Source organism: Lates calcarifer, linkage group LG7_1, assembly GCF_001640805.2.
Source record: "Lates calcarifer isolate ASB-BC8 linkage group LG7_1, TLL_Latcal_v3, whole genome shotgun sequence".
Taxonomy (NCBI): domain Eukaryota; kingdom Metazoa; phylum Chordata; class Actinopteri; family Centropomidae; genus Lates; species Lates calcarifer.
In genome coordinates, this window is record NC_066839.1 from 1292449 (window position 1) to 1303302 (window position 10854).

A 10854-nucleotide genomic window follows, 5' to 3' on the forward strand; every position below is an offset into this window, starting at 1 on the left:
ATTTTCCTAATGAAATGTCTATCGCTATTTGCCTTTTCCGTTTTGGGTTTTCAAAATAAAGGACGCGACTCGCACGAAAACAAAATCTTAACTAAAAAATTAGTGTAGTGATTCATTTACACCGATATACCATCGATGGAACAGCACAAAATAGCAGCAGGTAATATATTTAAAGGAATTTATCAATGAAACGTCGGTTTTGCTGGAAGCGAAGACAAGAGACTGCGTGGGTGAAAACATTCGCAAACCTTAGGATACTAGGATAAAGCGATCCTAAAGCTATCTCAGCCTAAAATATGAAGTACTTAGGGTTGTAGAGTGAGATATGTGCAGGTTTACGGTCGTGGGAAATTGTAAGTTAATCAATACCAGCGATAAAAAAGCTGTAAAGTAACAGTCACTAGGTCAGTGTGGCGGCGGACCGGATGTCAGACTGAACAGCCCGTGAGCAGCAGTGTGGGAAGCCCCTTACATGCGGGCGAGAAGCAGAGATCGCGACGTTACGTAGCCGCCATTTTGTTTCACCGGGAGTAAAGAAACCAACCTCAAAAGCACCGGCGTGAATATTTTCCTTTATTTGAAGCACTTTCAACACGGCGGATCAGCACCGTGCACCCGAGTTTAGATTCGCACGGTATGTACACATCGATATGACCGGAACATTACGAAAACATGTTGTGATATGTGGTCGAGCTTGTTCCCCTTGCAGACTAATGCTGGATGCGTTGCACGACCGGCCAGTGTTAGCAACACAGCGGCTCATCTGCACGGCTAGCCGGCATTTTGAAAAACAGGCCCGCTCTGACTGACTGCCTGTTAAATAGATGTCCTGCTAATGTCTAATGTGCACTAAAGTTGGGGTAGTCCGATTATTCGAAATGATTTCGTTCTGAGATTAGCTGAAGAGATGTTAGCCTTATTCAGTTTGCAGCTCCACGCGTGTGGTGAAGACTGAGGCCTGTGGTCTACCGAGCCTGGGACTCTAGCTGACATTTGCTAACAGAGGCGTGGTGGATATGTATGAAAACCTGCTGGCCTCATCAGGAGATCACTGTGTTTTTGCCACTTACTTCAGTAGGCGGAAATCATGTCTAATGTAGAGAACCAGACGATAAACATGGCCAAACGCGCCATCTACATGTTGTTTCAGTTTCACACTTGCGACCGCAGGAGCCTCTCAGATAACGTTGCTGTTTGCAAACGCTGTCCAGTCTTAAACGATGGCGCCAAACCGCACTTCTAATCTTCCAGTTTCGTTTATAACAAAAGCATGGCCAAGACTTGTTGTTTGGCCCCTACTGACCCCCACTGTACAGTATCGTTTGATCAGTGCTATAGAGCTGGTGATTAGTTGAACAATGTCATATTATCTCTAAATACTGTCTGTTTCCCCTCAAATGTCGCTGATGGTAAACTCTACATGTTTGTATTTTGACAGCTGGTCAGACCAAACAAACAGTCGAATATAATCAATCAGTCAGTTAACAACATGTCGAGACTTTTTATAATAATAATAATTGTTGGTTGCAGCCTCATATTATGAAGTAATGCTAACTTCCCTGATTTTCTGTATGTAATGATTTCAGCATGTTTGTGATAAATTATATCATGTCGTCCCAAATGCCATCAGTTGCTCAGGGGGTGATCAAGCCTTGAATTACTGTGATGTTGTTGGTAATTCTGCTCTTACTCTCACCTGTGCAGATGTCTGGAGACATGGCCACAGATCATGTAAACGGGAATGGTACGGAGGAACCAATGGACACTACAGCGGCGGTGACCCACTCAGAACATTTCCCGGCTTTACTGGAAGCTGGTTTACCTCAGAAAGTTGCTGAGAAGCTAGATGAACTTTACGTAGCAGGTAAGCAGAAGTTTCATTTTGGTTGTGCTCTGCTGTTTTCTTCTGCCTTGAGAAAAAGTGTGCATAGAAAGTGTTGTAAAGCTTGTCAGAGTTGTGTTTTCCAGTTTATCTTTGCAATGTATGGTCTCAGAGGTTTTGTTTTACAGCAAAATGCATCTTAAGAGAGTACTGTCTGTACCTACAGCCTGATTTATCTGCAGTGACCAGTTGTTGACCTGGTGTTTTTAAAAGTGACACCACATATTTGTGACTTCTGAGTAAAGTTTCGTGTCTAGTGGAGAGCAGTAGGGTTGAGGCTACCGCAGACATGGCAGGGAGGTCAGAAAGTGCTCAGAGGCAGAGTAACACATCGTTAATTTTGGTCTTCTCATGAGATTTGTTGACAGTTACAGAGTTATAGAATATCACCAGGCCTATCCTTTGATTGTGATTGCTTAAAACAATGGAGACTGGTGAAATGAAACCTCAGTCACTCATCAGTTCCTCTGTAGTTTAATCAGATAATAAGCGTAAGTGAGAGATTAATTAAAAGTTGTTAAACTAATCATTTAAGCAGCAGGATGATGGAGAGAGTGAGTAGAAAAAGAGAAATCCTCGACCCCCTGGTTTAGCTTGTGTCCAGTTTCTATGAAATGTACATTTCTTTGAATCAGTGAAACATTTCCTGGTATCTTTGTATATCACCCTCAAAAGTACTTTCTTTGTTGTACATCAACAATTAGCTTCAGGCCTCTGACTGAGTATTGTCACGCTGTCAATGGGTAAAAGGATGGGTGTAGCCATAAAGGGTTTACTGAAGGTAGATTGAAGCCAGCTGGTACTGTGGCATATGCAGAAACAATAAAGCAGCTGTCTGGCTGCAGTAGGTGAATTGTACTCTCTGAACAGCAGCTGAAGGAGCTGCAAGGATGTTATCCAGAGCATGGTTAAGATGACTGAACAGAAAAGTGAGTTTGTTTGTGGTTTTGCTGGATCTCTGTGTCTGTGTTAAATGTTTGAGTAACAGCGTCCGTTGCTGTTAATTTTGAAAGTATCCGTTGTTTATCTGCTACATGTTTTGGGGGAGACTGTGTTGAAACCTGGAGCTGTATGGGACAGTACATGGTTAACACACATAATAATGACACATGGACACAATCAGGGCATTGTCCCTTCAGCTATCATTTTCTTTTGTTAATGCCGGTACCGATCAATTATTACCAAGCCTCTATTGTCCAACTGCTTCATAGCTGCGCGAGTCACACATCCTGTGTCTCTCGGCGTTAACCTGCTCAGATGATCATGTCATTATTTAAACACCACATTTACAGATTCTTTGTGTTGTGTTCCTCAGGCCTGGTAGCACATAGTGACCTAGACGAAAGGGCTATTGAAGCTTTGAAAGAATTCAATGAAGAGGGAGCCCTGCAAGTTCTGGTCCAGTTCAAAGAGAGTGATCTGTCACACGTGCAAGTAAGTTCTGAACACGCTGCCTTTTAGGTGTGGTTTGACACTCTGAGAGACAAATGTGTCTTTATTAAAAACTGGAAGCCGGACACTCCTGTACAGTATAACTAGAATATTAAAGGATTTAAAATTGTATCATCCTACAACAACATTATTATTAAACTGAAGTGTGCTTGTTGTTATGTGTAATGAAAAATAGGAAAATACAGTCCTCAGTGTCTACCTGTGATTTCCAATCAGGGCTAATTGCAAAAACAAGGTTAGAAAATAACATGTGAACACCACAGCTCTCTCAGTTTTGGCCTGTGTCCAATGCAACATGGCTCCACGTGGTGAGAAACCACCTTAACAAGAAACCAGATCGTGAGACTGAACATAAACTGAAATTGCAGATTTAACTTTGCCAAAGGACATGAAAAGAAGCCTGATGAGTGTTGGCAGCACAGTCTTTGGTCAGATGAAACCAAAACTGGTTTGGATCATATGGGGTCCAGCATGTTTGGTGTGGACCTGACCAGGACGACCACAGTGACTGTACAGTATTGATATGGGGCTTCCTGAATGCAAAAGGTGTAGGAGAGATTGATTTTATAGACGGCACTATGAATGGATGTTTGTACCCAAACACTGAATGAAAAGACGACTCCCAGTCTGAAGAAGTTTGATAGGAGAAGAGTTTTCTACCTCGACAATGATCCAGTTTCTCTTCTTTCCCCCAGTAGAAGGTAAATCTGTCTGTAACACAGTTGTTCTCTCTTCCAGAACAAAAGTGCCTTTCTCTGTGGGGTAATGAAGACGTACAGGCAGAGGGAAAAACAAGGGACTAAAGTTTCAGATTCTACTAAAGGACCAGACGAGGCTAAAATCAAAGAACTCCTGGACAGAACCAACTACACACTTGACGTAACAACAGGCCAGCGAAAGTATGGCGGCCCCCCACCAGAGTCGGTGTACTCAGGCGCACAACCCACAGTTGGAACAGAGGTACACTTTGTCATGTTGTGTCAACAGTAGATTTCAGTGTTGGACCAGTTCTCTCTGCTAATAGTATTTCACAGCTAGAAAAACTGTCATTAGATTTTAGCCATGAGTTGATCAGAGACACTGAATGACTGCCGGGCTGTGTGCATCTGTAAATATTCTTTGTTTTTCTCCCAGATATTTGTTGGGAAGATTCCCCGTGACTTGTTCGAAGATGAGCTGGTTCCTCTCTTTGAGAAGGCTGGGCCTATCTGGGACCTCAGGCTAATGATGGACCCACTGAGTGGCCTGAACAGGGGCTACGCCTTCGTCACGTTCTGTACTAAAGAAGCAGCCCAGGAGGCGGTGAAACTGGTGAGTTTGTAAACATTCAGCAGAACAGGAAGCTGAAGTTGGAATGAGAGTCGAGTCGGGACAGTCGCCTTTGTTCAGCAGCCAAGTCACTTGTGTGCGCAAACCAAATTTCCCCATGCTAGAGTTTTGGCTCTCTCAGAGTGAATGTGGTTGACGTGTTTGTTTGTTTGTTCTTACAGTGTAATAATCATGAGATTCGCCCTGGCAAGCACATCGGGGTGTGTATATCTGTCGCCAACAACAGGCTATTTGTTGGCTCCATTCCCAAGAGTAAAACAAAAGAGCAGATTGTTGAAGAGTTTGCTAAAGTCACAGGTGAAAATTCATCACGTATTGTTTTCTAGATCTACACTGATGCCCTGCTGTACCCTTTACTATAACTTCAATTCTCAATCTCCTTTCAGAGGGCCTCAGTGACGTCATACTGTACCATCAACCTGACGACAAAAAGAAGAACAGAGGCTTCTGCTTCCTCGAGTATGAAGACCACAAAACGGCTGCCCAGGCCCGTCGCCGGCTAATGAGCGGGAAGGTGAAGGTTTGGGGCAATGTGGTGACAGTGGAGTGGGCAGATCCCATCGAAGACCCCGACCCAGAAGTCATGGCCAAAGTGAGTGTCAGAGACTCAGAATTGTATGATTTTAAAAATTGACATGTAGTAGAGATAATGGGCTGGAAAATGTGTCGCATTATTTCTTAGTCCTCGTCTCCAGAATCCAGATCTGGTCCACAGGATAAACTTGTTGGAGGAGGGACTGACATCTCTGTCCATTTCACAGGTGAAGGTTTTATTTGTGCGAAATCTTGCCAATGGTGTCACAGAGGAGATCCTGGAGAAGTCCTTCAGTCAGTTTGGAAAACTGGAGCGAGTCAAGAAGCTCAAAGACTATGCTTTCATTCACTTTGAGGAGAGGGATGGTGCAGTGAAGGTACTGATGTTCCTGTGGTTCTGTCATGCAGTGTTTTTCACATGGATTTTTATTCCTCAGCTGTCTTCTAAGGAAAGTTGTGGTTGTTGAACTAAAAGACACTAATGTTGTTCCTTTCTTCTCAGGCATTGGAAGAAATGAACGGGAAGGAGCTGGAGGGAGAGCCCATAGAGATTGTTTTCGCCAAACCACCAGATCAGAAAAGGAAAGAACGTAAAGCTCAGAGACAAGCAGCCAAAACACAAATGTAAGGAACCTGAATGAAACGTGTTTATTTTCTAATTACAGGACAGTCAGGATGTCCCCCTCTGACTTTGTGCTCATAATGTTGTTGCCTTTATTCTTATTTCATCGCTCCCTTTTTGTCTTTATCAGGTATGATGACTATTACTACTACCCTCCCCCTCCCCACATGCCTCCGCCTGTCAGAGGCCGGGGCAGAGGCGGAAACCGGGGCGGCTACTCGTACCCCCCTGACTACTACGGTTATGAGGACTACTATGACTATTATGGCTATGACTATCACAACTACCGCGGCGGCTATGATGACCCCTACTACGGCTACGACGACTTCCAGGCCCCAGGCCGAGGGCGCGGTGGTAACAGGGGCGCCCGGGGAGGAGCCTCTCCAGCCAGGGGACGTGGCGGCGCCGGTGCACCCAGGGGCAGGGCCAACTTCTCCCAGCGTGGCGGGCCGGGACCAGGCCGCGGCGGGCGAGGCGCAAGAGGAGGCGTGCAGCCGAGAGGGCGAGGAGGGGTACGTGGTGCGCGGGGTGGCCGCGGTGGAAATGTAGGAGGAAAGCGCAAAGCTGATGGGTACAACCAGCCAGATTCCAAGCGTCGCCAGACCAATAATCAGAACTGGGGCTCTCAACCCATTGCTCAGCAACCGCTCCAAGGTGGTGATCATTCTGGTAACTATTCTGGTTACAAATCTGACAACCAGGAATTTTATCAGGATTCTTTTGGGCAACAGTGGAAGTAAACCAGTAGGGCTTTGATAACAAAATACGTGTTTATTGTTTTTGTTTTTGTCTTTTTATTTAGAGACTTGATCTGATTGGCCCTCAATCCCATACGGTTGCCTGCATTTTTTCCTCAAAATTGGTGACATCTGGCAAGATATCTTTTTGTACATATTTTAATAATCCGCTTGGACTCAAACAGTAGTCACACTCCCACCTGTTTCTGGCGAACTGGTTTCTTTTTTTTCCCCGTTTGGTTTTTTTTCTTTTCTTTCTTTTTTTAAGATGGTCGTTTAAAAGATTTTCCATAACAAAGTTTGAAAAAAATTTTTAGATGCAAATATGTGCTCGAGCTGTCTATTTGGCTATAGCTTTATGTATGTTTTTAGAAATTCTGGTTTCCATGTTTTAAGTAGCTAACAGCAACAAAGCATATGTCTCCTAAACATGTATTTAAAACAAATGAAAATACAATTTGTATTGTCACAAAGTAATGCGTGTCTTGTTATTGAAAAGAAAAAAAAAAAGGACCATCGTAGTCCTATTTTTTGGCTTTACATTTTGGCTTGTATTCTTTGCTGTTTGTCTGCTTTAATAAACATACACGCACACGTGTACAAAACTTCAAATTGTGTTGCAAATTCATGTTTCGGCAAATTCTCTTTTCAAATTGCCTTCAAATTTTAAGGCTCCTTGTGGAAGAAAATGGACTAAAGGTTTGCCAATGTTGGCCACATGCTACAGTGTCACCTTGCATGCCATCAAATTCCAAATCACCTACTTCTATAGTTGGCATCTCTCAAGTGCTCTGTATGTGTAGTGACATACTTCATCCTTATGAGTTCCTCTCATGTCCAAAAACATAAACGTCTCACAAATTGGTGTCCTAAATTCACTGTCAATGCAGCATCAAGAATAAGCCCCACCCCCAAGTCTGTCATACAAGTCCCTTTTGTTACTGGTGGGGGGAATAAAAGCACAATTTGATTTATATTAATTTCAGAGTGAAGCTTTTCCTTGTCCCAGAAGGATCTTCCTAGCTGTTGAAGGCCTGGATACTAATCTTGCATGTTTATCTGGAGGTTTGATTTTGTGCTACTGTGTTAGATGACTGCCACGCATGACTCGCTTGTAGTGTTTTTTTTTGTTGTTGTTCTGTTTGCTTTTATAGATGCAATGGCTGCTCTTAACCCTCACCCTCTTCCCTTCTCTCTGCTTGTCTAAATGTGTCCACGTTTCACCTGCTGCACCTCAAATCAGTTTCAGTTTTAGAATTCAGACCAGGCCGATTCTCTGCTCGTCGTCCTCTTTAAGGCATTGACATGTGCATGTTACGTCAGAGGGCGTGCAAGTCTGTGAGAATGCTTTGTCTTCTGATGTGTGTAAATTCATGTTTTACTTGTTACACACTTCTCCCTCTGCAGTTAATACTGAGAGTGAGTGTGTGAGCGTGAGGGACACAGAACAAGTAGATGTGTGTAGATGTAATACGATCCTGTTTTCCATTCTCTAATTGCTTCCTTTTGTTACCTGACTAGCAGGGAAAAGGGGTCGAGGCCGGTCCTGATGTGTCGCTATGAAGACTGACCAGTGTATGGCGTCACACACTGCAGGCTGCCAGTGGATGGAATGGTAAGGTCACCTGACTCAGTGGTCCAGTGGTATTCTTCCAGCCTTTTTAAGGAGCAGATCTCCTGAAACTGCCACGTTTGAAGATAATCAGAAGAGCAAAACTTGAGCTTGCTTTTTTTTTTTTTTTTAAGCATTGACTTTTAAGTTTAAGTTTTGACGCCTACTGAGTGTGAGTTAATGATGGACATCCTTCTGGAAAAGTCTTAGCACTTTTTGTTTTTAAGTTTGGAGTGGTTTAGTGGAACTTGATGCTTTTTTTTGTTCTGTTTTGTTTCTTTGAGTTCTTTAACTACATCTTTACGATGGACTAGAGGTGATAATCTATGATTATCAGGTAGCATTGAGGTGCGATCACCCGCCGTTGAAGGTCGGGCATTCCAGGAAAACAGTTCTCTCAGAACTAAAGCCACCGAGGGTTCGTTAACTACCTCAGTTTCGAGGACTTGCCTGCTCTGTTTCATTTTGTACTTGAGGAAACTGAGGCAGGGTTCACCCCCCCACCCCACCCCACCCCACCCGCTCCCCTTCCCCTTCCCCATCCCAGCCCTCCACCTCAGAGATATGCACAGGCAACAACAACAGAGCACTTAATGAATTCTAGTTCTCAGTTGAGACTTGACGTAGGCTGCAGCTACTGTGGACATGTAGCTGGTCCTCCTGAAATGAGCCTGAACAAGCCTTGCTGTTTTTCTAAATGAACTGAGCGATGATGATGATGATGATGATGATGATAATGATGTAGTTGATGGACAGAAATTGTTTTGTAGCTTTATTTTTTTCTTTGTAAAATCTTGGAAACCACAGTCATCCTTTGTCTTCCATGATGGGAAAACTTGTCTTAATTGTTGTTTTGCTTTGCAAAGTGATGTCTCAGGCTTTCTGCCCTGCACTAACGTCTGTGTCTGAGCACTGACATCCAGTGAAGCTGCCTTTTTTTATTTAGAGTCTCTGAGCAGGTCTGGAAGAAAATTAACTCACTTCCATGTCCTGAAAAGTTTCAACGTGGCTCAGAGAGTTTTCAGCGCAGAAGCATGGTTACACATTTCACATTGTACGTCACTGTAGACTGATTATCATGCTATTTATGTGGTTGTGACAGATTTTCCTGTAAACTGGTGTCAATTCATGTCTTTTCACCATTAGTGTACACGTTTTACTGGAGATGAAAGAACTTAAAGGAGCAGATCTGACCTGAAACACATTTAGGGATGTGACATTTTGGGTGAGTCTGAAAAACCTTGTACATTTTAGCTAATAAGTCATTTAAAAAATGACCTTGAATGTGAAATAATCAGTTTGATATTTAAAGGATCAGTCTGGTGTTATTCTGTATTTGTTTAAACAGCAGCTCAATGTAAATCAGGAGGAAATAGTTCATCTGCTGGGGACTATTTTCAGCAGCGGATTAATCCATGTTTGGTGTTGTAGGGAGTATTTGTGAGGACGGAGTCAAAAACTACAGTTTTATTGACTAGAAAAATATAGAATATCATCAGACTTGTCCTTTAAATGATGTCAGATATTTACTGTCAGGTTTTGGTGTTGCAGTGATTGTTAGAGCTCATCAGTAATCACACAGAAGAATTCAATCACACAGATCAGTTTCTGTCTTCACATAATGTAAATGAATCCATTAGATTCTCTTTTCTGGGGTTGGCAGAATGTCATTTGTAGGAAGCTTTTTCTTGATCACATGAACCTGCTGTGGTTTTTTATGGTGGATTTCTCCTTTAAGCTCTTTTTAAACATCAGTAGTTTGTAGTTGTCTTTTTGCTTTTTTGTGACGTTTGCCATGAAAACACAGTGTGACTGACTCATGTTTAGTGTTCTTCCAGTTCAGAAAGGATTGTGCAGCTTGTTGTTTTTCTCTCTTTTTACCCAGTTTGTGAAAAAGAGCCAGATTAGTTTTCTTTTTTTCATACTAGTATTGACTCTGTTGGAAAACCAATTTAAAGGGTCAAGAATGATTTTTTTTTTGTTTTGTTTTTTTGTTTTTTTTGCTAACAAGTGTGTTTGCATTCTTGCAAATGAATTGTTTTATACTGTACAGTGAGGTGAGTTAAACCTATTTTTCTAATAAAGTTATTGACTTTGACCTTGGTTGTGTTTTTTATTGTACTATCTGTATCTTGACTTTAATGTTTCCATTTTAATGAACACGGTACAGTACAGGCACATTTTAGAGATTATTCAAATGTTTATTAATGCACTTTTAAATCTTTTAAAGTAAGAGATTCACGAGGACAGAGGCCTCAGAATGTACTGAAACATCTTAAAGTTAATGGACAGTGGTTTTGAATTTTTTCTCACAGTAACATTATGTGATTGTGAGATGTTTTATATCTATTTCTACAAGAGAGACTGGTATGTTTATTAGTATTATTATAACTGCCCACGTCACATTAATTACTAAGAGTTATTGTTATATACAATATACCCACTGATTTCCTGTCACTCTTGTGACAGGGGTATTAAACACTGCAGAAATCCTTTTTTACTTTAGTACAAGTCTCGAAGCATTTATATCAATAAACCTTGATTTTCGTCAATATAATGGATTTCCTGTGGACAGTCATATAAGAAAAAAAGAAAACAAACAAAAAGGAACGCACCAATGAACTATTCTCAGTACAAATGTAACCGTTCTAATGTCATAGCGGTTCATAATCTTTTTTTAAAACAC

General features: G+C 42.1%; 1 protein-coding gene across 8 annotated transcripts; it reads left to right on the forward strand.

Moving 5' to 3' along the window:
* Nucleotides 1-469: 469 nt before the first annotated feature.
* syncrip (synaptotagmin binding, cytoplasmic RNA interacting protein) lies at nt 470-10266 on the forward strand. Of its 8 annotated transcripts, XR_001960754.2 has the most exons (12): nt 470-634; nt 1705-1864; nt 3198-3316; nt 4073-4294; nt 4469-4645; nt 4825-4960; nt 5050-5255; nt 5425-5574; nt 5700-5821; nt 5950-6488; nt 8078-8171; nt 9315-10266. XR_001960754.2 is itself a non-coding variant. In XM_018674636.2 (11 exons), the coding sequence occupies exons 2-11, from the start codon at nt 1705-1707 to the stop codon at nt 6627-6629; spliced, it is 1839 nt and encodes a 612-aa protein (XP_018530152.1). In that variant the 5' UTR covers nt 470-634; the 3' UTR covers nt 6630-10266. The 8 variants fall into 8 exon arrangements, 6 of the variants coding, with proteins under 6 accessions (XP_018530152.1, XP_018530149.1, XP_018530150.1 ...); XR_007813562.1 differs by having other exon boundaries at nt 5950-8171; XM_018674636.2 differs by having other exon boundaries at nt 6622-10266.
* The last annotated feature ends 588 nt before the right edge of the window (nt 10267-10854 follow it).